This window comes from Notechis scutatus, chromosome 4 (assembly GCF_049901735.1).
Source record: "Notechis scutatus isolate UNSWTSFEM ecotype Mainland chromosome 4, rNotScu1.2, whole genome shotgun sequence".
NCBI classification, from domain to species: domain Eukaryota; kingdom Metazoa; phylum Chordata; class Lepidosauria; order Squamata; family Elapidae; genus Notechis; species Notechis scutatus.
Window position 1 is genome coordinate 76,487,893 of NC_142012.1, and position 25,396 is coordinate 76,513,288.

The 25,396-nt window shown below is 42.8% G+C and overlaps 1 protein-coding gene and 1 long non-coding RNA gene across 11 annotated transcripts in view; both read left to right on the top strand.

Moving 5' to 3' along the window:
- Positions 1-25,396, top strand: part of LOC148130791 (uncharacterized) — a 715,147-nt gene that overhangs the window by 579,577 nt on the left and 110,174 nt on the right. The gene's annotated exons all lie outside the window — the stretch shown is intronic.
- LDB3 (LIM domain binding 3) overlaps positions 1-25,396 on the top strand; it is a 151,574-nt gene that overhangs the window by 114,772 nt on the left and 11,406 nt on the right. For 4 of the 10 annotated variants that reach the window (XM_087963855.1, XM_087963857.1, XM_026674211.2 and 1 more), the window contains 4 exons: positions 10,596-10,643; positions 14,803-15,005; positions 19,405-19,717; positions 25,055-25,235. In XM_087963855.1, coding sequence (XP_087819981.1) covers positions 10,596-10,643; positions 14,803-15,005; positions 19,405-19,717; positions 25,055-25,235 — 745 coding nt within the window. Of the gene's footprint in view, positions 1-1,076; positions 1,266-10,595; positions 10,644-14,802; positions 15,006-19,404; positions 19,718-25,054; positions 25,236-25,396 lie in introns of all 10 variants that reach the window. The other 6 variants (XM_087963852.1, XM_026674210.2, XM_087963851.1 and 3 more) reach the window with 3 other exon arrangements.

Sequence of the window (25,396 nt, forward strand, 5' to 3'; positions counted from 1 at the left end):
TTTTGACACCCTGTTTGTTATCACATGTACCCCATTTTTTTAAATCAACAGCTCAGAGGATGCTGAAAATTTGCGGACCCAACAATAATGAAAAAGGCCAATCCTTTCCCCACCTGTATGATCTAGATCAGGGGTGTTAAAGTCGTGGCCTGTGGGCCAGATGCGTCATGCGCTGGCCACGCCCACCCCCAGTTTAGTGAAGGGGAAAAAGTCACGATTCGTCACTGTCAGGATTCCAAGTAATAAATCCATGGCAAGCAAGACTCCAAGGCAATTGATTTCCTCAAAGAATACTTTTATTGGGATTATCATATTGGCACATATCTGGTACAAACCGACTCTGAAAACTCCCACGGTTTTCACCTAATTAAAAGTGAAAGATTTTCTACTTCTCAAAACAATCAGTCACATGGTCCAGTCACCATGAGGTCTGACAGCCAGGTAGCATCACTCCGCTTTCCTCCAACCAGGTGTGAGAATGTCCTCGGTTCCCAAGAGAAAGTGTTTTATTTTGGCTACAAAATCCCCTCTATCTCAACTCCCCACTCCCTATCCCTCAGGTCCCGTGTGGCAACACTGAAGCGGACAAAATGGCGTTGGTTAGGCCAGCTTCAGGGTTGAAGTCATGTGATGACAACATGATGCTAACCATGATCTAGATCAGGGGTGTCCAACCTTGGCAACTTTAAGACTTGTGGACTTCAACTCCCAGAATTCCTCAGCCAGCAAAGTCCACAAGTCTTAAAGTTGCCAAGGTTGGACACCCCTGATCTAGATCCTATCACATCTCCTGCCTTGATTGACCAACTGATGCATCTTCCCACAGTGGGGATTCAGAGAGCTGGTGAGCGGACTCTCTTAGTCTCTTACCATCACCACCCCAAGTGTACCCAAGCCCTAACCAATGTCCTCAACCCCTGATCTCCATTGTCCTTTTGAGCTGTGCTTCCAAAACCCTGAAGCAAGTTCACCTGCCTCTTTGTATGTATCTTTGTTGATCTACCACCTTGGTGGACCAGTCGAGGCCCAGCATTTAAAGATACATCTTGTTTTATCCAATTTAACTTTAACTTTAGTACCCCTGTTGAGCATGAGCCTGTGTCTATCAGCTGCGCTCCTCCTGCTATGCCTGCTGCTTCGGCCAGTCCGTCTTCTGCTGCTGCTGCTGCTTCTTCTTCTTCTCACAGTGGTGCCCATCGGATGACGCTGCTGCCAGCTTCTGCTTCATCTGGGGCTTATGATTCCATCTCATCCTCCTGCCAAAGGTAAAATTTTGTGCTTGTTCGCTCCATCCAGTTGCTTTGGTGTGTGCCCTCCACTAGGACAAGGAATTAATTCAATTTAAGGGGAAGTGGGAAGGGTAAAACAAAAACAAAAAACCTTCCACGTATCTTGGAACCTTTAGTACTGTACAATAAGTTGTTCTCCACAAGGTTAGCCATCTTCTAGGGGTCCCTTGAAGAGATGCAGGCAATAACCAGGAATACAAATTCCTGTAAACAAAAAGAATATCAGGGTAATCAATGCATTTTTGTTAGGGCTGTTTTAAAACCTCTGTCATTGCATTGTCTTCTACTGAATAATTGCTTCAGTTTAGCAACTGAAACTGTGCTTCCCCAAAAAAATTGATCTCAGTTTTCGGAGAAGCTTAGTTTGGAGAAGAAGACCAGTCTGCAAACTCACAACGCACAAATCACTCGCAAAATTGCATCACTGTATGATTAATATTATCACTCTGATCATCTCGTATCAGGGCAAGCAGTGCGGTGGCCTAGAGGTGGAACTCTCGCCTCACAATCAGGTTCGATCTTAGGTAGAGGCAGATATTTCTCTCTCTGGGCACACTGAGAATCTATCTGCTGAACAAAACTCCACATTGGCAACGGGAAGGGCCTCCGGCCAATAAACACTCTGCTAGCTCGATTCAGTTGCCCAGACTCCACCCCACAAGGGATTATGGGGTCATAAAATAATGATGATCTCATATCAGGGCCCATCTTTGTACGTACCTGGTAAGCCCAGAGGTGGGGGGTTTTTTCTGCTCATAATTTGTAAACCTTCACTGGAATTATCTAAACTAGAACAATGAATTCCAATGGATCACATTTCCTTGGGAGGATGCCAGTGTGATCTGTCACCCATGCAAATCAAAGCTTCATTTCTAGATTCACAGAAAGCCAGAAAAATCCACCTATGTTCTTTTCATTCTTCCAGGGTACACTAAATCCCCTGTTACAACAGCTGGATCTTTTCCCAGAAAAAGACATTAAATTGTACGTAATTAATTGATTTTTTTTTTAAAGTTTCTTGGAATATTCTAGACAGTTGGTAGTACTTTGCTACCACATGAAATATTAATAAATATCAATAAACAATTCTGCTAGCCATGTGCTGAGTGTCTGTGATCCCATCTCAATCCAAAAATTCTCCAGGCAGCCTTAGGAAAACCACTCTTTCCCCTGTTTTTACCTGCAGAAGAGAATAGCCTCGTGAGCTGTGGTTTAAACTCTAGAGATCGTGTGTGTAGATCATTACTTAAAAGTCAAGCATTTTATTATTGTTGTTGTTGGCTTAAGATAGGCTGCCAAAAAAATAGTTGGCAGAACTCTGAAAACGGAGTGGTTCAATGTTGACTCACATCTATGGAGTTTTTCCCCGCAAAGCAAAGCTTCCTTCTTGGGCCATTAAATAGCTGTGGCCATTGCTTTGTAAGCAACTTTTGTGATATTTGCAATCCCCGTGTTCGATTCATTTGAGATCTGGAAAAGGACAGGTTGATTTGTAAGAGAGATGAAAGAGGAGGGGAAGAGAGAGAGAGGGGAAGACAGAACCTTGTTTCCAAATAGGCATTTGCTGGTCGTATAATTCAAAAGCCATCCTTGAAGGCAGGGGTACCATTCAACCAGTTAGGTGAGCGCACGCTTTGTGCATGGATGCGGGCCAAAGGCACAGTTTGCACGTGCATAGAGCATTTGCTACTGACCTGATCTCCAGCAATCCCTGCGCGTTAAACAGCTGGTGTTTGGCAATCTGCTTTGACGTGCAGATCAGCTGACCTTGAAAAACAGGATATAAAGCACAGCCTAGAGCTGGGCGGGCAGGTGGGCCCAACAGCTGATCATCGGAGCAAACCGAACCAGTTTGCTCCCAGCTAATCTTCAGAGCTACCGGTTCGCCTGAACTGGGCCATACCAGTAGAATCCCACCCCTGCTTGAAGGGTCTAATCATCAACCTCGTTTTAAAATCTCACTTGAGTTAAACCATGGAATAAAAGTCCAAAAGCTTTTCTGAGGTCTTGTTCTGACCAAGGCTTCCTGAGACAGTAACAATCACACGCTGTTCCCAAAAACCTTTTGTTTTATTTCAACGGCTGTGTACTATATGCATTCACAGCCCATAATGAGTCCCAAACAGTTTGTGAATAGTCCAACAGAAGCCTGCCACAATCCTTCAGGATAAGGCTGATAAGCACCCACCTTTATCTCCCTTGAAATGCTGCTAACAACTAAATTGCCAATTAACTGTACAAGGCCAAATGGAACACAAAGTCAAAATGGAGCTTCAGATTTAAAACCAACCAGAACGAACAAAGTTGCTTCCTGCAAAGGCTCGTGTCCCTTTGCTCCTCCTTTATGTCTTATGGAAGGGGCTAATCATCTCCAAGCCTTACTCCCGAGTTTCCCCTTTTGTCTTAACTGTTCTTGCCTTCTGGCAGCTCTGTGCAAGCGCGCATTGAGAACAGGCTCCCCCTGTTCCTCTGCCTTGCTGATGTCTGGATTCTGGAGGCTCCAGAGTCAGCACATAACTCCCAGATGGCCCTGGCCTCATCTCTGTGTCAGATCCAGATCCCACATCCGAGCCCCCCAGATTCCAGGACTGGCCCATGTTCCTCCTCACTGTCGGCAGAGGTGGACCACAGCAGGTCTTGTGGAAATGATGAACGTGGTTAGGCCTTTCCAATTCCTTCTTATTAAGTGATGCACAGTGCATTTGAAGCACTTTGCATTTCCTACAACTTGAGAAGGAGCCTTGATTGTCCCAAGGAACTTGGAGATATAAGCAGTTGCAGTCTATTAAAGGGGTATTCGTAGCACCCCATTTTATCACAAACTTTGTGGGTATGTGCCAGTCTTCTACTCTGCTTACCCACCAATAGTTCTTTCTTGCAATATTAATCAGGACTCAGTTGCAATGTACTAAGGATGGAGAATGGTAGATGTATCTAACTGGACAGGAAAGCCTTTTCTAACAGATTTGTTGACCTTTTGAGGCAAATGAAAACTGTAACTCAGAAAGAGATCTAACTATGATCAATTCATATTTAAAATTCAACATAGATACATGCACAAAGTGAAAATAAATTCTGGTCTTGTTCCTTTACATCATCTTCAATTTCATTATCAGGCACATTTGAAGCACCCAAATAAATAAGAAGTTTTCAGGGAGTGGGAAGAGAAAGCACTTTATTCAATTAGATATTTATTAATTGATGGGAAAATGTTTTTCTGCTAAATCTATTCCGCAAGAAAATGAGTCACAAGTTCCAACTCGGTTTCAAAAGAAATGGCAAGACTTTTACTCGGAGGTGTTCAGAAATTAATTACAAAATCTGGCTTTGAGCCAGAAGTCATGCTGCTTGAAATGAGGAAGAAGTGGTGGTAGCCTGAGTCAGGAATTGTTAGTCAGACCAAAGTACTTGAAAAGTCTTAAATTCAGACATTTATCATTAAAGGAGTTTGGAAACATTCCCGAAATCTAAAGCTGAATTGGTCACAGGAATTCAAAGACAATTGAAAACAGGAGCTCAGACCACAAAGAATTTTAACCCTCAAAATACTGCAGCTGAAATCATATTTTTATGGAGCCTACATTCAGAGATATCAAATCTTACCCCTGTTTCAGTTGATTCCAGATCTCGAAGAATCAGGAAAGTTGGTAGTATGTTCATCTTTCAGATTCTTGAGATCTTGATCTTCTCCTAGTTCTTGGATTCAGCATTTAAGCAATGGTTCCCAGTATCAGCTATTCTTATCAGAGACAGGAAGAGGAATTAAACACATCAGAATACTATTTATTCATGTAATTTGAAATGAAAGAAGTCTCTGTGGTACTACATAAACTTTTATATTATATGCAACGGTATCCAACTGACAAGTGTAATGTAGAATTCTGGTGGTATCAGTTTGCTTTTAAAATCGGTTTCAACAAATCATGAGGAATTCGAAGTGTGCAAAGCATTTTTCCCCCCTCCTGGCACATTACAAAAGTGGAATGGCATACTGACACTCAAGTAGGATCCGTGTATCAGAAGTGATTTCTCCTGAAAGAGACAATGGTCACATTGGTACAGAGTTTGGAAGACCAATTTCAGCACTAGAAAATGGGTCTTTCTCCAAAGTTCAAGACCAGGGCTGGAGTTGGGATAAATGTTGGAATGGACATGCCAAGGTCAGAATATTCCAATCTTTTTTTTTTAATTCTCTCTCAAGAACTGTGGACTGAAATAATTCATAGATAATAATAATATGCAACATCCCCTTAAGATTCAGATACTGATCGTCCTCTTTTAACGATCCCATAAATCCCTTGCGGGGTAGAGTCTGAGCAACTGAATGGAGCTGAGTGTTTACTGGCCAGATGCCCTCCCTGTTGCCAATACGGAGGTTTTTTTCCAGCAGATATATCCTCAGTGTGTCCAGAGAGAGAAATATCTACCTCGACCTAGTATCAAATTCACAGCCTCCTGATTAAAATTTAGACACTGATACTGAAGATAATTTTGTTACCTTTCAACTCCTAGCTATATCTCCTTAAAACCACATTATATTCATCCAACTCTCTCTTCTGTGAGCTTCATCCAGCGTTCTCTAGAAACCCCCTCAAGCTGGGAGCTAGCAGCGGAGAGGCGAGGACATGGCTTGGATATGGATAGGCCAGCTGTTTTTACGGCAGGTCCAAGAAGACCTAGTCATGAAGAATGTGGAATTGCAGGGCTGGAAGGGATCTTAGAAGTCTTCTAGTCCAGGAAGAAAGCTAGCTGGTACAGATGCACACAATTCAATCCTCCTTTGTTAAGAGACACCTCAGGATTTAAGTCTAGGTGCCATTCCCCTGTCTATACATGGTGACCACCAAATTGCTGTTCATTTATCGATCTTGGATGTGGTGACCAGGGGGGAGCTGCTTGCGGTTCGGGAGAGCCTCTAGCTAAGATTCTGCGCAGTTGGGAGAACCCCAAATCCCATTCCTCGCTGGCCCCGCCCATCCCGCCCCACCCCTCCCTGGAGTCCCCACGTGGCCCGTTTTGGATGCAGGCAAGTGCAGGGCATGCATAGAGGCTCAGGGAGGGTGAAAAATGGGCCTCCCAGAAGTTCGGAAGGCCATAAATGGATCAGAAAGCCTCCGGAGCCCAGAGAGGCCATTTTCATCCTCCCAGAGGCTCAAGGAAAGCCTCCGGAGACTGGGGAGGACAAAAACGAACCCCCTGCTCTGCTGCAGGAGGCCAACTAGGCTATGTCCACCATGGCCACGCCCACCCAACCACCAGGCAGAGAACCCTTTGCTCAAATTTTTGAATCCCATCCCTGAAGGTGACCACCTATTTTGATGGCAGCCTTATCTCAGGCTTGTTGCTTTCCAGACACGGTAACCTTAAACTTCCCATGTCTAGACTGTGTTTGTACTCGTACTGATGTATATTACCATCTCTGGAGCAATGCCAACTCAGCTACTCCCTCTGATTGAAACTTTTCGGGAAATTAGAAAGATTGCACAACAGTCCTTCATAAATAACACTAGTGCGGCTTGATTGCTCCCAAGGAGATGTAAAATGGTGCACCAGGAGAAATTTAATTCACTTGTTAGCTGCCAGATTTATTAAGGCAGAGCATCAAAAAAACTAGAGTGCAGCTTTTAAAAATCGGTGGTATTTAGACAAGAACGGGAAACCTCATCAGCTCAAAACTTTAATGCAATAGCAAAGTAGCTTAGAGTATCGTTTTATACACACATAGAGAGAGAGAGAGAAACACACACACATACAATTTTTAGTAAAATTGTATAGTAAAAACCATAAGAGAAAATAATGTTAACAAAGAATAGAAAATAGAGCAAAAAGAAAATAGAAATGGGAGGAAAAAGAAAAGGGAAATTATAAAAACAGCTTCTAATCTTCTTGACAGCAGTTCATTTATATGTTGCTCTCTAAAGTTACAATGTTCCAAAATAAATGATCTTTTCTAATCTTCAAATCCATAATTCATAAGCTCATTTTTCTTGTTTGTTTTTTTCCTTTTTCAGCAAAAAGTCCATAAGGTTTCCGTTGTTAATCTTTCTCTAATCAAACAGGTTAATTTGACATTTCTGCTAGCTCTGTCAACTTCAAAAGGCATTCTTCCATTGTGGATGTTTCAGAATCCTCACAACAGTAATCCTATATAAAAACAATCTTCCACGGATCTTTCCATGCAGTGTCATTTAAATACAAATTGTTTTACTGACATTTAGCCTTCACTAAATGCGTCAACAGAAAAATTGCCAATATATTGCTTTGGTCTAGCTATCCAAATATGTGCCAGCTGAAAGTGTTATATTGGGATGTCTAACGTTTTACATTTCTCCTAAAGATTATAATTGTATTGATACAAGTTATTCTCCCAAATTTTGTTTTTGTTTTTCCCTTGTTTGAGTAGTTTTTAATTTTGTTGTTGTTGTTCTTATGTTGTTTCTGATATTTGATGTTGTGTCAATGACTTTGTAAATAGCTGATTGTCTTTAACTTTTCTAAACATGATTTCTCCTTCTAACCTACAAGTATGGAGCTGATCTCATATTTTGAGTTGTAAGAAGTTTTGTAAAATTACTTAAGAGCTACACAAGGAAACACAGATTTGGTCTGGAGCCTTCTTGGTGTCTCCCATCCATCCTACATCTAATGGTTAAGCTGCAACTCTTAATTCCTTATCATCTGTTCAGCCACATTTACAATCATGAAGATGTTGTTATATTTTTCTGAATTATAGCCTAAAAGGAACTTTTCTATCCCTTCTTCTTCTCCTCCAACGCAGCCATGAGAATTTGGAAGAATTCCTTTCCTGTATTTTATCTGCAAATTATTTCTATACCTACCCAGAGATGGGTATAAGATGGGTGACTATATAAATGTCATGAATGAATGAATGAATGAATGAATGAATGAATGAATGAATGAATTTGATTGCTGAGGTGCAACAAAGGGCCATTGTCTTAACTGTAGTATGTCTGCCATCAGTCAGTTCATGGGTTACAAAGCTGTGTGGTTTATTTATTTATCTATTGAATTTCAGTACCCTCCCCATGTCACTCTCAAGAGTTTTCAACAAACCCAGAGCTAAGTTTTGTTAGGACAACATTTTAAGGCAAAGTTTCTTCAAACCAATTTAACAGAGTGTAAGACTGCCTTTTAAGGTTTGGTAGATATCTTAAACAAGGTCTGATCGACCCCCAAAGGAAAAGAATTAAAGCTTCTTGCAGACAGCCAAAAGAGGAGAAAATGGGTAGAAATTATAAGAAACGGAGCAAATTCATTCCAGTCCCCATGGTTAATTGGAAGAGCAGGCATCAGCTAAACCTCTGCCTCTCTGAGAGATAGAAACACCAGGAAAAACCCGGTAGATGGTTGTTTGGTGGTAATAGCCCTCTGCTACAAATGCAGTGCTCTCAGGGGCTGCCACAAAGCAGAGGGAGTCAAGCTATTCTCCCAAACCACCTGAGGGCAGGACAAGCAGCAATGGGTGGAAACTTATCAAGAAGAGAAGCAACTTAGAACTAAGGAGAAATTTCCTGACAGTTAGAACAATTAATGAGTGGAACAACTTGCCTCCAGAACTCATAAACTCTCCAACACTGGAAGCTTTTAAAGAAGAGATTGGAGAACCATTTGCATGAAATGGTATAGGGTTTCCTGCCTAGGCAGGGGGTTGGACTAGAAGACCTCCAAGATCCCTTCCAACTCTGTTATTCTATTCTATCCCTTAAGAATGTACAGTCTTCAACATAACAACTATTCATTTAGCTAATGTTGAAAATGACGACGGCACTGAAAAAAGAGACTTGTGGCTCCTCACATTCAAGACTCCCTACAGCATCCCAATTTGGGCTGCTTGGCGAGTGACACGTATTTAGAAGAGTTGCAGCATCCTGGGATGATGGGATCACTGTCAGTGTTCCAACAAACAAACTCCAAACCAATAAACTCTGAGACAGGCATTTACTCAAAGTTCCATTTTTACTTGAGTTGTCATTTTGGCACATCTGGGAAAACCCAAATCTGAGAGTTCCAGGTTTTCCCCTCCCAAAAGAAATTCAAAGATCCATCCCCTGCACTCACCAATCCATCACAATGGTCCAATCAAACCATCGTCCTAACTGGAGACCTTCCTCCAGACACTCCCATCCAGGTGCAGGGTAACATGTCCTTGACTCTCTGAGAAAAGAATGTTGTTGAGTCTAATCTTCTACTCTCTAAGAAATCCCCTTCCCAAATTTCCAGGCACTAAATGTGGCAACCTCGAAGCTTCCAAGTAAAATATGGCTTCCAAGGCTGACAATCCCAGTGGTTTCCAACAAGCAAAGTCAACAGGAGAAGCTGGAGTTGCTTAACAGCCATGTGGTTCATTTATCCATGGCCGGTGGCTTAGAAAGTTGTAAAATTGGGCACGAGCCACTGAACAACGATTTTGCTTAGCCAGGGAAATTCCAGTCCCTCTTGTTGTTATAAGCCAAGGACGAGGAGAGGGATCTTGGTGTCCTAGTGGCAACCATCTAAACATGAGCCAACAATGTGCGGCAACAGTAAAAAGAAAAGCAAATGTAATACTGGGTTGTATTAACAGATGGATAGAATCAAGATCACGTGAAGTAATAGTACCACTTTATAAAGCCTTAGTAAGACCACACTTGGAATAGTGCATCCAGTTTTGGTCACCACATTACAAAAAAGATGTTGGCACACTGGAAAGAGTTCAGAGAAGAGCAACAAAGATGCTTAGGGGCCTAATCATTGCAGGAACTGGGTAATGTCTAGTCTAGTGAAAAGAAGGCTAGCAGTCTTCCATTACCTGAAGGGCTGCCACAGAGAAGAGGAGGCCAACTTATTTTCCAAAGCACCAGAAGACAAGACAAGAAACAAGGGATGGAAACTCATTGAGGAGAAAAAGCAACCTAGAACTAAGGAGAAAATTCCTGACAGTGAAAACAATTACCCAGCGGAACAGCTTGCCACCAGAAGTTGTGGGTGCTACATCACTGGAGGCTTTTAAAGAAGAGGCTGGGTAGCCATTTGTCTGAAACTGTCTCCTGCTCGAGCAAGGGGCTGGACTAGATGACCTCCAAGACCCCCTCTAACTCTGTTACTGTTACTAACTCTACTTTTTATGGAGCACATGTTACGTGTCCCTTTGCTGTAACAAAAATAATGAATGTCAGATCTTCTGTGTGTCTTCCCCTCTTCACAAATCTTGCTTATTTTTGTTGTTGTTGGAAATGTTATGCCTCCATCACACCTGTTTTATTCTTCTGCAGTTAAAAAACACACTGTCTTTTTTTTCTTTTTTAGCTTCCACCATCAAGCTGCGACTTCCACCTCCTACCAGTCCCAAAAGAGGTATCCCACTCAAAGCTTCTTGCTTTTCGTTTGACAGCTGATCGTTAGTAGAGCATTAATGCGCTCCTTATCTGCAGTGGCTTTGTTTCTCTGACAATTAATAGTTTCCAAACTTAATTCTTGCTTGCCCTGCAGACACGTCGCCTGGCTTACAGTCTTTCCAAGCTGTTCTGGCAAACCGCCGTCAGCTCCTTCCAAAACTTTCATTTTTCTCCCGTTCAAATTTAGACAGATCTCTTTTTACAGCTCAGCTCAGATCTTTTATTAATGGAGGGCTGTGCTTGTTTTCTCTCTTTCAGGAGGCCCCTGCATTTTCACTGCGAGAAAGTGTCCTCTGCCCTTCCTGTTTTAGTTCTGCTCCTCAAAGTTCTTGTTTTCGTTCATGCAAAGATTGCATGGAAGGTGTTTGCCTTTTGTATTAATTTGCCTGCTCCCAAATGAGATTTCCTTTAAATTGTTCTCCCTTAGAATAACAGCCGGGGTGGAATTCAACTGGTTTGGACTGGTTCTATAGAACCGGTTGTTAGGATTCTGCGCAGTTCAGAAAGCCAGCAAATCCTGCCCCTGGCTGGCCATGCCCACCCAGTCACATGGCCATGCCCACCTAGCCATGCCTACCCAGCCATGCCCATAGAACCGGTTGTTAAAAAATTTGAATCCCACTCCTGATAACAGCATATTGTAAAGCAATTTATTATTTATACACACACACACACACACACACACACACACAGAGCATATATAGCTTCCAGGAAAGGATGCTTGCAAGGTGATGTATATGACAAAAATAGATGAATAACGCATGCATATATATATTATTATATTATATTATATTATATTATATTATATTATATTATATTATATTATATTATATTATATTATATTATATTATATTATATTATATTATATTATATTATTATATTATATTATATTATATTATATTATATTATATTATATTATATTATATTATATTATTATATTATATTATATTATTATATTATATTAATTATATTATATTATATTATTATATTATATTATATTATATTATATTATATTATATTATATTATATTATATTATATTATATTATATTATTATATTATATTATATTATATTATATTATATTATATTATATTATATTATATTATTATATTATATTATATTATTATAATATTATATATGTGTGTGTGTGTGTGTATACATACATACAAATATGTGTGTGTGTACATACCCTGTTTCTCCAACAATACGGCCTCCCCCAATAGGAAGTCCCAGCATGTTTTATAGGCATGAAATGAAATTAAGCCCCTCCCCCCAAAATTAAGACCTATATTAAAACATGCGAAATGGGGGGGGAATGGGGGGGGGCTTGCCGTTAGGAAGTACTTTTGTTGCACACCTGGATATGGTGATGCCTGCATTGACCCCGATACGAAGTGCCCTACCAATGCCGAGGTCAACATCCAAGCCATCGCTGCCCGCCCACCCGAAGATGCAAGGGAGGGGAAATTAAGTCACCCCCGAAAAGACGGCCTAGCCATTTTTGGGGGGCTAAAAAAAAAATAAGACCCGGCCTTATTATATGAGAAACACGGTACATGCGTACACACATGTACATATATACATATATATAAATAAACCCGCATACATTATTCATCTATTTTTTTCATATACATCACCTTGAAAGGGTCCTTTCCTGGAAGCTAGTCAAGAAACAAATAATACATAAATATATCTATCTGTCTTTATCCTAGTACTTGTGGCTAGCATTTGCTTCTCTTTGATATCATTATAATGCACACATATATATAATACAATTTAAGGAAAAAACCAGGCTTTTTAAAAAGAAGATGTTTGCATCTTGGAGATGTATAGGAAATGAACCCCATTTAAAATCCAAGGTGATCTTTTATATCAATTGAGGCAGTCCTTGTTTAGTGACCATTTGAAGTTACGATGACACTGGAAAAAGTGACTTCTGACCATTTTTCACACTTCCGACCGTTGCAGCATCCCCCGCTGATCAAAATTCAGACACGTAGCAACTGGTTCGTATTTATGACAGTTACCGCCTTTCTGGGGTCATAAGATCCCCTTTTGCAACTTTCCGACTAGCCATGTCCATGTTGCTGAAGGACCGATTTACTTAACAGCTTAACGTGACTAACTGAACAGCTGCAGTGATTCCCTTAACGACGGTGGCAAGAAAGGTTGTAAAATGGGGCAACAGTCACTTAACAACTGTCTCACTTAGCAATTTGAGCTCAGTTGTGGTCATAAATCAAGGACTACCTGCCATTCCACTTTATGCCTCTTGCAGGGATACAAAAGTTATTGGGTCAGCTTTTCGCTGGATTGACCGATTTTAAACCCGCAATGAGCTACAATGATCTGGTCAGAGCTTTCCTTGCAAGAAACAGAAAATGGTTCCCCCAAAATGTCAGATGTAACACACCTCTAGCTTTTTGTAAGGGAAACAAACACTCGATCTATGCTCAGAGAAGGAGTGGGCTGCTATAGGTTCAGGCGATCCTCTATCTAAAATTCTGCATGGTTCGGTGAACCGCCAAATCCCACCCTGGCTGGCCCTGCCTGCCCCACCCCGTCTCTCTCACCCCTCCCCTCCCAGGAGTCTCTACATGGCCCCCTTTGAATGCGAGCTAAGTGCAGGGCCCATGTGGAGGCCCTCCAGAAGGCCTCCAGAGGCTCGAGGAAAGCCTCCGGAGACTGGGGAAGTTCTGGAAGGCCGGAACCATTTCCGGAGGGACTCGGGAGCCCCAGGGATGCTGTTTTCACCCTCCCAGAGGCTCGAGGAAAGGTCAAAATGCCCCCCTGTGGTGCAGGAGGCCGACTAGGCCACTCCCACCATGGCCACTCTCACCCAGAAACCGGGCAGAGAACCCATTGCTGAGATTTTTTGAAGCCCACCCTGGCTCAGGCATACTGCTAGCTTCTTAATGGAGTCAGGCGTAGCAAAGTGCTCCCCTCGTGAGTCTAATAGGGAAGTAAAACAGGCTGTTTCTGAGGAAAAAAATGATTTGTTTGCAGGCGTGCTGCAGGAATAATCTCGGACAGATTGTTAGGAAATCGGAACAGCAGTGCAAATATTTAAAAAAAAATTAATCTAATAAATAAATAAAGGTAGAAAGTACTGTTTGTTTCTAAAGCACCCTGGTATTTACAACTAAATCCTTGGCCTGAGATTCTAGAAAGAATTCTAGAAAGACCTAAACCTGGGGTCTTCCAGGCTAGGCCCAAACCATCCCTTGATGCTTCAGGCTTTGGGGTAGCTCTCCCGGCCTTCAGCCAATGAGCTTCCTCTACCATGGAAGAAAAGCAACTTCCAAAGAAGAGGATGACTCTGAGACCATGTCCTCTTTTTTTTTTTCCCTGGATGGAAAACAGTAACATCTTCAGCCTTGGTAAAAACGGGGGCATCGGCCTTCAACAAGAAGGTGGAACAGTTGGGATGTCCCATTAAGAAGAAAATGCTGCTAGATCTAGAACATCTATGGAGACTCTCAGTCCTCCAGGTTATGGTTGTCCCAAAGGTGCTTTTTCAAGAGGCAACTGGACTTTGTTTTTCTTTGAAGACATTTTGCTTCTCATCCAAGAAGCTGAAGAAGTTTCTTGGACGAGAAGTGAACCATCTTCAAAGAAAAACCAGAAAGTCCAGTTGCCTCTTGAAGAAGTACCTTTGGGATTAGATGTAAAATCGTCTGCCTCCACTGGTCATTCTGTTGAAGGACATTTTTAGAAGATTCCTCTTGGTGTATCAATCATATCGCCCTATCCCATGCACACCAGATTTCTTTCCATTGGAATCAAGGCCAGGATAAGACCACCAGGGGTTGTCTTCTCTGGTATCTGAACCATCTCACCGTCTTAACCAAATAACCATGGGGCTGGCTTTCGGACGTACACTCTACAAAGGTGCTAACAGTGCCTAAGCATTTGATTCCTCTTTTTATGAAAGGTTTCCCTCTTCTTTCCGATATAAATATGGAAAGTGTGTATTAACTGTGTGAGACTTCTAGGTGGTAGCATCTCCATGCTTTCCTCTGGAGCTTCCAAGGAAGAGTTGTCATCTTGTAGGGGAACCATCTTCCTCCAGCTGTTTGCTCTGCCCTCTGACAAATGCATGATCTGCTTTGTTTTTAGAACCTACACCTCAGCCCCAGCTCCCCATGGGCCAGCTCCCCATGGACCAGCTTCCCATGGACCAGCTCACCATGGACCAGCTTCCCATGGACCAGCTCACCATGGACCAGCTCCTTACACTGGCTACAGTGAAGCCCCAGCACCTGCTCCGAAGCCAAGAGTTGTGACCACTGCAAGCATAAAGCCCTCGGTCTATCAGCCAGGTAAGGTGAATTTGAAGGTATCCTTGACTGCATCCCATAATGCTCATTAACAACAACTCCTACTACTGCTTTAGGAAGAAGAAAGCACAGGTAGTCCTTGCTTATCAAGGACTTCGGAACTGTCCTTGAATTTACAACCATTGCAACATGTCCCTACCAGTGGTGGAATTCAAAATATTTTACTACCGGTTTTATGGGAGCGCTTGTGGAGCATTTTAAAATGGGCAATTTTAAGCATGAAAACTTACTGTCTGTGCTGGTGAGTAAAACAGCTGAGGCATGGCAATCCACTCTGGCGCACCTATCAGCTGAGCTACAAACAAAGGAAATATAGGACAGGAAAGGGGTAGGGTGGGTGAGGCCAACTGCTGGCCGACGCTACCAGATCGCTAGAACCAGTGCGAACCGGCAGCATACCACCTCTGCCCGCTACCATGCAATCATTGGCAACCATTGCTCGTTTACAATGCTGTATCATCTGATTCATAATCTGCCATCTTCCCAGCCAGCTTCTAATGAGCAAATGTCAATTGGGAAGTGTTAGGGTTTGGGGATTAACCCCTAGAAGAGTATTGCAGCAGTAGTCAAGCCAGGAAGCCAAAGAAGAGCGGAAGGGCCCCAGAGTATACACACACTGAACACAAACACTGTTTGTAGTTTAAATAGTTTTTAATCCAGTTAGAGTTTAAGCATTTTCATTCAGTCCATTAAGTCATTCACAGTATTTCTATCCAGTAAGACTCACTAGTATAGTCCAAGTTAAGAGTCTTGCAATATCTTTATCAGCCGATAAAGATATCTTCTCCTCCTCCGGTTTCACTCTCCAGAGAAACAAACGCTGGATATTCAGTAGAATTACGCAGTAAATCAGCAAACAGTAGCAAACAATAACAGTTCAGTCACAGGCACTCACAGTAAGTCGCAGCAGCACACAGTTACAGTAGCACACAGTTACAGTCAGACAGACAGTAAGCTTTCCAGCTTCTAATGCTTCCTTATATTGTAACTTCTAACCGCACCCTTAATCGGCTAATTGCCTGCTGCATTGTGCTTAAAGTGATAAGCACTTAAACCATGATATCTAAGTTTTATATATTTATTCACCCAAACCATATTTGGTATCAATGTTATACCTAACAGGAAGCCATCAGGGAGTCACAAGTTGCCCTCATGTGATGTCTCGCTTAGTAACCACAGGAGACTTAGTTAACAACCATGACAAACAGGTCATAAAATTGGGTGTGGTCATGCGGTGTTTCACTTAACAACCGGGCCACTTAGCAATGAAGTGTCCAGTCCTTATTATATAGTTGTAAGTCCAGGTCTACCTGCATGTTAATTTTTCTCCCCTTCGGTTGGATGGATGGTGGGTCTTTTCATTGCTTTTCGAATAAACCGCAGAAAGATTTTTAGATACACTTTTATGCATATTATAACATTAAAGTTTCCTTAGAGTTAAGATCCACTTTTGATAACTTCGTGAACGTGCTTGTAGTTTCCATGGGAACAATGCAGGAATTTTTGCTCTTGCCTTCCTCAAAAAAGTCTTTTTAATGTCCCAGTTGGGTACACATATCTCAGATTTTCTGGTGGTAGCATGCTAGCTTTTTCTTCAGTCAGCCAAGACCTGATTTATCACTGAAATTCAGCTGGGGGTTCAAAACAGAAAAAGATTCTGGAATTGGGTACAACCTTGTTCTGGAATGAGGGAAAACGTGACAAGCGCACAGCTCTGTTTGCCAGCATTTCCTGCCCCCCCCCCCCCACAGAAGGACTCTGCACAGGGGGCTGGACTAGAAGACCTTCAAAGTCCCTTCCAGCTCTATTCTGATTGATTGAAACCTCTGAAGAGAACAGGTCTTTATAAAACAACAGCCATAGACACTCATTCATTTCCCATTAGCCTAACAAGCTGCCTTGATGTATAAACACAGTTAGGAAAATTCTGCATTCCGCTGTTGAAGGACACTGCTTAGCACTTGCTGAAAACAACTTCACGTCCTCCTTTTTCTGGAGATAAATCACATTTTCAGAAACCAGAAATATAGTCCTTGTTCACGGGATGCCAGTTCCCCAAAATTGTTAGCAGATGGCATGACATTCTAGGTCCCCCCCCCACGATTACCTCTGCATCTTGAGAATAAGCTCCTTCTGTTCCTAGTAAGCAGAGGAGCCAATTCAGATGTCTACAGGCATCTGTGTGGTACACTCCTTTCCTTATGGTAGCATCCCAGAAGAAGACTTAAGCCTTTCCATGTTTTATTGAAGCCCTCCACAGAATAAAGCAGCAGAATCCAGATAGGATGTGTTGTATATAGACATTTGCATACTCGTAATACTACGTTCTGATTGGACAATCACTACCACCAATCGCTAGGCGGTACTGATTGTCCAATCAGAACGTAGTATTACGAGTATGCAAATGTCTATATACAACACGTAAAGTTGGACCATACCAAGAGGGGGAGGGGTGTTGTACATAGACATTTGCATACTCGTAATACTACGTTCCGATTGGACAATCACTACCGCCTAGCGATTGGTGGTTAACAACAGATTATGATTGGCCGCCTAAACGGCGGGAGGTTTAAAATGATGCCATTGGTTGCGAGCCGCAAGCAGCCACTATAAAAGAGGCTGCCGCGGCTCGAGTTTAGTTGAAGTTCCTGACAGTTAAATAAAGAGCTGAACTCAACTCCGGTCTCGAGTCTATCTTGTTCTGGCGATAGAACAGGATGGGATGAGTTTCACTTCAGAAATAGGAGGTTACTTTTTTGAATACTGTATTCTTTGAGTTGTCCACTGTTTTTCCCCGTCTGAAATTTAGCAACTCGCTTAGCAGAGAAAGGTACATCTGCAACCTTTCTTCTTGAGATGCTCAAGATTATTTATTTCTATAGTTTTCACCAAGAAAATGATGCCAAAGCAGTTTGAACATTTAAGCTAGCGTTCTGATTAAACGGCAAGGTATTTGCCTCCAAAACTGTGAGTGATTTAATATCATAAGACATCAGGAGGTTGAGAACAAGGAAAGGCCTCAGTTTATAGATTTTTAAGTTTTTTAAAAATATACATTTGTATGAAAGAACGAGGCCTTGGGCTAAGGTGGGAATGGAATGAGGCACTGGAGCTGGTATGAAGGAATGAAACAAAGCTAAACAGGAAATTAAAATAAAACTTTCTTTTAAACATAGAACAGAAGGAAGAATAGAGAAGAATGATGCTCTGAAATTTATTATTAAAAACTATAACATGCGGTTCAGGATTAGTTTGCAAATTCTCTATCTTTTGGAGCTGATGAAGTCTTGAAAGTTAGGCCTGAAAAACATCTTAGAAGATTTTTGAGTTTAGCTTTCTGCTTACTACTGAATTTGCCACACAAACTCTACTTCATTCCACCAGGGAAAGGAAGGCCATTAAATTCTGGGATCTGCAAAATTAGACATTTTCATAAAGCCTGGGTCCCCTTAACTAGCATCCAAATGGACCCTCCATGTACAGGGCTATGTTATATCCAACTTCCAGCTGATAATGGAAGGGTGTCAGCCAGGGGTGGGGACACATGCACAGTGCACATTTGGAGCACATACACACTCACCAAACTGGTTGTTATACCGGTTGAATTGCACCCTGGATTGTTAACATTATGCAATTGTTGACTGCTATCCTGGACTACAGGGTTGATATAGACAACCTACCAAAACAAACTAAATAATGATTCTTGCAATTTATTTGACTCTAAAGACCAAGGCTTATCCAATATTTTAGCTCTGTTGCAGCATCGGATTTTGAAAACAGGCTTCGAAAGCAGCATTAAGATTATCTGAGGCTGCTCTGGTATGAATGTCCTAATAAATATTGTAGTTTGCAGCAGGGTTGGGATTCTACCAGTTCGCACCTATTTGCTAGAACCAGTTGTTAACATTCTAAGCAGTTCGGAGAACTGGTTGTTAGAAGAAATTACTGGCCTAATCCTGTAAGGAAGGCAGGAAGGAAACATTCTGGTGTTGCTTACAGAAACTGCCTCTCCATTAAGTCTTATTACATTCAAGGCAGGACTAGACTTCCTGTCTCAGGAATTCTCTGGAGTTTTTTTCCCCTCCTTTGCTGGTACTTTGCTTGTTCAAAGTTACAATGACACTGAAAAAAGTGACTTATGACCATTTTTCACACTTACGACTGTTGCAGCATCCCCACAGTCATGAGAGGCCAGGCGGGGAGATGCGTGCCTCGATGTGAGTGATATTGAGTTGGCCATACCCAGACAATAACATGGCCACCAAGCCATGCCCACCAACTAAGCCAGGCCCACAGAACCGGTTGTTAAAAAATTTGAATCCCACTCCTGGTTTGCAGGGGGAAAAATGAGGATTATTATATGCAGATTTCTCATTTACAGCAGCTCCAGCACCCGCCCCACCATCGGTGTCCACACATACCTATATTCCAAGCCAACCTGAGCCTGCAAGTCGTCCCCCCTGGGTGACGGATGATTCCTTCTCCCAAAAGTTTGCTCCTGGGAAAAGTACAACCACCGTCACCAAGCACATTCTGCCAAAGGGTGCTCCGGTGCCTCCATCTTCTGCTCCACCTCCCTCAATTCCTGCGTCCATCCAGGCTCCTGCCATTGCACGGGGAACCATCCAAAGAGCAGAACGCTGCCCCGCCGGTAGCCGAACTCCGCTCTGTGGACATTGTAACAGCATCATCAGGTATGTCCATTGCATCCTTCTGTGGAAAGGAATTCTAGTGGAGTGCATTTACATTTATGCCAGAGACTAAAGATGTTGGATGTGTAGGAGAAAGGCAGGCAGAGGTGGGAAGGTGGAGTTAAGTGCATCTTCAGTTTAGAGTCCTTGCGTTGCCATAAGACTGTGATGGCGAGCCTATGGCATGCGTGCCGGAAGTGGCACACCGAGCCATTTCTGCTGGCATGCAAGAGGTCACCCAGAACAGATCCACTGTGCATGTGCACACGCCCCCAGCCAGCCGATTGTCGGGCATGTGGGGGGGGGGAAACACGCATGTGGGAGATGCATGTGCGGGGGGGTCACACGTGCATGCACAGAGGGTCATGTGCACACTGCATTATGGGTGCAGGCATGCATGCGCTCTTTCAGCACGTGACGAGGAAAAGGTTAGCCATCACTGCCATAAGAGATCCAAGTCCAGCTTCCTTGGATTCCATTGGCCCTTCTCTAGCACCAATTTTAGCCATTAGTTGTGTCACAGCATTTGCAGCGTGACTATTATTGTGAAACAACCCAGAAGCAAATTACAACACAGAGAGACATTGAACAGTGGTTTATATACAAGACACATACAGAAATATATGTGGTAGGCAAAATACTTTACAAGCAATCCATCTTCTTCTTAACTCTACATGGAGTACTCTGCAATGAATACTGGACACAAGGAGAGAGAACACACCCTCTATAATGTCAGCCTTATATAAACACCTCTTAAAGGAGTAAAGATTTCTGTGGACTCATTCTTCATCTTGTGCACAGGCTTGAGCAATAAATCTTTCTGCACTGCATCTTAACCTATAATCCTGATTTTTTTTCACCTAACATTAGCTTCCCTAGAGAGAAAAGCTTGTCTTTTGTGTACAGTGTCTATCTTCACCATTCAGCCCTTGGAAAGCAGAAATTCCATTCGGGTCACATCCTAGATTCAGGATGGATACTGAAAATGGCTAACACATTTCCCCCCCAAAAAATCTGATCGCTCCTAAGCTGGTAACCTACAAATTCCATTATCCCCAACCAGTAGGGCTAATGACGTCCAACACAGCGGGTGGGATCCAGTTTGGAGAAACAGAAACTTCACTAGTGGCCATCCCAAACTAGCATAAAGTTCTTTGTAAATACATTCTCTTTTAGGTAGGGGGAAATCGATGTCCTAGTGGACAACCATTTCAATATGAGACAGACGTGTGCAGCAGCTGCCAAAAAAGCCAACACAGCCCTAGGCTACATAAACAGAAGGACAGAATCAAGATCACGTGAAGTATTAATACCGCTTTATAAGGCCTTGGTGAGACCACACCTGGAATACTGCATTCAGTTTTGGTCACCACGATTTAAAAAAAGATGTTGAGACTCCAGAAAGAGTGCAGAGAAGAGCAACAAAGATGATTAGGGAACTGGAGGCTAAAACATATGAAGAACAGTTGCAGGAACTGGGTATGTCTAGTCTAATGAAAAGAAGGGGAGACATGATAGCCATGTTCCAATATCTCAGGGGCTGCCACAAAGAAGAGGGAGTCAAGCTATTCTCCAAAGCACCTGAAGGCAGGACAAGAAGCAGTGGATGGAAACTAATCAAGGAGAGAAGCAACCTAGAACTAAGGAGGAATTTCCTGACAGTGAGAGCAATTAATCAGTGGAACAACTTGCCTCCAGAAGTTGTGAATGCTTCAGCACTGGAAGTTTTTAAAAAGATGTTGGATATCCATTTGTCTGAAGTGGTGTAGGGTTTCCTGTCTAAGTAGGGGGTTGGATGAGAAGACCTCCAAGGTCCCTTCCAACTCTTGTTATTCTATTCTATTCTATTCTATTCTATTCTATTCTATTCTATTCTATTCTATTCTATTCTGTTCTGTTCTGTTCTGTTCTGTTCTGTTCTGTTCTATTCTATATAAATGAATTAAGAGGTTTCTAGAAGAATGGAAGTTATTAGAATGATTCACACCTTGAGGATGGGCTGTATGTAATTTCCAAAGACAACAGTAATTTCTGTTCTTGGCTGTAAAGAGAATGTTATCAGACGTTATTTATGTTTTAAATCAGCAAAGACTCCTTTGCTTGATTATTGTTGTTGTTGTTTTTAAAAAGAAAAACATTGCATTAGTGAAACAAACAAAAAAGGCTCCATCACTGTTAGTGCAATAAAGAAACTATATAGCGATTGAAATAAAGAAAACCTAAGAGGAAAAAAAGTAAGGAGAAATGAAAAGAGGATCTACATGACATCAAAATAAAGTTAGTTCAATTGTTAAAATTTATTAAATCTAGACCATATAAACACATGTAGCTCCATCTTCTCAATTCTGATCATCGACTAAACTCCATCTTAATTGTTAGCATCTGATTTCTCCTCTCCTCTCTTCTCCTCTCCTATTTTGTCTCTTCTCTTCTCTTCTCTTCTCTTCTCTTCTCTTCTCTTCTCTTCTCTTCTCCTCATTGTCTCCAGTTGGTTCAATTTGATTGACACTCTCTCTACTTTTCACCCCTTCTTTTCAACCCAAATGCAGGCTGAATTGCTTCTCCCCTATGTCAGGTGCTAAAAATTGGGATCCTCTGTTAGGTTGAAGCACAGAAGATTTATTCAAGCCTATACACAGAATCCAGTCAACTAAAATTCAACGCTAAATTGGCACCAGATAAGAATGGGATTCAGGGTCTTGGTCATTTGTGGGGATGTAATGACTCTAAGCTGATGATATACTTAACTCCGCTTTCCCAGCTCCACCTGCTCTTCTCCTATACACATTAGTATAAATGAAATGGCATTTTATACTTTGGATTGCGGAAATGTCAGCCTTCAAGATTTTTCCTTCAAGATTTTTCTCCCTTTGCTTTGCATCTTTTGGCTGTCATAAGTAACGGGGGGAGGAGGGGGGAATGGTTATGGGAAGTGAGCTGGAGGTGTTACAAACCAGAACTGTATAAACTGGGGGGGGGGTACATACTTGCTTAGGTTTCTATCCAATGCTATGCGCAGCTGCAACCCTTTATCAAACTATGTCAAGGTCAACGGACAAAAGCCTCATCACCACCTGGAGATGCCCACATGATGATATACACAACTTTTAATTGGATGAGCCAATTGAACTATCGGAGGTGGGAACGTTGCCATTACTTTGTATATGTGATTTACACGCCCATTTTCTCAGATTCAGAATTCTTTTGTTGCTACCACTTGATTTCCAGTAAAAGATATCTTTTCTCTGATTAAAAGAGTCTAAGTATTTCTTTCTTGGATTTTGAATGGAGCACCTGCTGACATTATTCTGAATGTGAGAAAAACCTCCTTTAAGTCCCAATATTCCTCCGGAATTTTCTCCTCCCCCTTCAGGTTCTCGGTGCCAGTGGAGGCCAGTTCAGTGGGGTTCTTGAGTTTTGGTTGAGATTGCCCCTCCCCTTCTGGGGGTTGGTCAGTACGTATGCGTGGGGGTTCCATTTCCGGAGCCAAGGCAACCCCAGTATGAGAGGCCGCTCCATCCCAGGAGCCACGATAAAACACAAAGTCTCTCTATGCTTCCCCATCGTCATTTCTATTGGTTCCGTTATGAAATGTGCAGGGCCGCCCCCAGCTACCGATCCATCCAATTGGCAAAAGGCTATGGGCGTTTTTAAAGTCTTCAGCCTTAAGCCCATTTTCTCCACTACCTCCAAGCTGATTACGCACCTTGTGCACCCAGAGTCTAACAAGGCCAGCATTTCCCATTTGGCTCCCAACGTGGGTATCCTTAATCTCACTGGAGTGGTCATAGGGCCCTTGTTTGGACTTACCAGTGAGTTGTCTTCCGATTCGGATTCACTCTCTTCAGAAGAGGTTGGAGTTCCCAGCTCCTCTCCTTTCGGAGAGGCGATCTCTACAACCTCCTTCGCTTTAAGCGCCGCTTTGCAAGGCTTTGCTGGGGGGTTTTCAGGTTTTCTTCCTCCTCCTGGCACCCCCTTTGGTTCTAGCTTGGCACGGCAATCTGCAGCCCGGTGACCTTCCTTCCCACATCAGAAGCAAGCATTGGTCTTGGGTTTTGCCGCCATTCCTCCCTTTTGAGGTTTTAAGGCTTCTCGAGGGCTGGTGGGGGAGGATTTACTCCAACCAACCACCACCCCCGGCGTCTGTTTCAGGTCAGATCAATTTCCACCTCTGCCGCCAGCACGTACCACAGCTGCAGCTCACTGGGGTCTCTTCTGGCAATACAGCTTTGATATACATCTTCATTCAACCCATCTTTAAAAGCTTCTATCAGGGCTCCCTGGGACCAGCCTCGAATATGACACGCCAGCTCTCTAAATTCCTGGGTGTAGTCGGCCACTGATCTCCGCCCCTGATTTATGGTCTTCATCCTAATTCTGGCCTTACGTTCAGCAAGTGGGTCTTCAAACCTGGCTCACAGTGCAGTCATGAACAGGTCATAAGTCATCAGCTGGGGGGCATTATCATTATGCAAAGTCACCATCCACTTTGCAGCTGTTCCCTCCAGAGCCCTGGTAACACATCTAACTTTGGCTGCTTCTGAGGAAAAATCCCCTCCATATTCCTCCATATGGCTTCAGACTTGTGCCAGGAAGAATCCTAACTCCTTGGGATCCCCCCCATATTTTACTTCCAACGCTGGCACCTTTGGAGTTCTACGTCTTCTGGCAATTACTCCTCCTGCTGGGGGGCCCTGGGCTGCTGCTGCCTGTTGCGCTAGCCCGGGTTGATTTATGGGGGTGGCTGCTCTGCTTCTTCTGGCTGGGGCTGCCTCCCCCTTCTCTCCCTCATACCTTTGTTCAGTTTGAGGTTCTCCGATAGCTTCATTTAGAAGATGCATGGCTTGAGTTAGTAAAAAATTATTTCTTTCCTTCTCCTGCCATGGCTCCTCTCTTCCACGCCAATGGGTAGTGGTCACTCCTGGAGGAGGCTTTTCCTCAGGATCCTTCCAACCGACTCCCAGGGACCATTTGGGTTTTACAGCTGGTTTTTCCCCAAGATTTAGTTCTGCTAACCAGTCGGCTTCCCCTGCTTCCTCTAGCAGTAGAGAATCTTGTCCTCCTGTTGCTCCCAGGTCTTCTTGGTCGCTGGCTGGATTTGACATTGTGTTCAGACCCCCTCGGAAGAAAATTTATTAATTCTCCAGGTGGGCTTGTAATGGGGAGATTCAGAATAATAGTTCAATAAGCTTTGAATTGGTAAGTCTTTAAGGAGGTTTTTCTGGGTTTTATTAAGCTAATTCCCAGGAGTCATTTGAACAGATCCATATGTGCAAGAGATAGAAAAGCAAGGGATAGAAGAGCAATATCTTTTTGAATGTGTTTGATTCATTCTTACAGAGGGCCGTTCTTGGTAGCCATGGGTCGCTCTTGGCACCCTGAGGAATTCTACTGTGCTTATTGCAAGACCTCTCTGGCTGATGTGGGGTTTGTTGAAGAACAGAACAGCGTCTACTGTGAGCATTGCTACGAACAGTTCTTTGCCCCGACCTGTGCCAGATGCCATGCCAAGATCATGGGGGTAAGTCCACCAGCCTCCTGGGAGGAATCCTGGCCCAATCATGTCTATGGGGGAGAGCCCAGCTACCAGATATGGGCTGCAAGAATTTGAATGACCCTCGGGGAGCACTGAAGAGACAAAGAAAACTCTAGCTCTCTGCTACAGTTGTAATGGTCATCTAC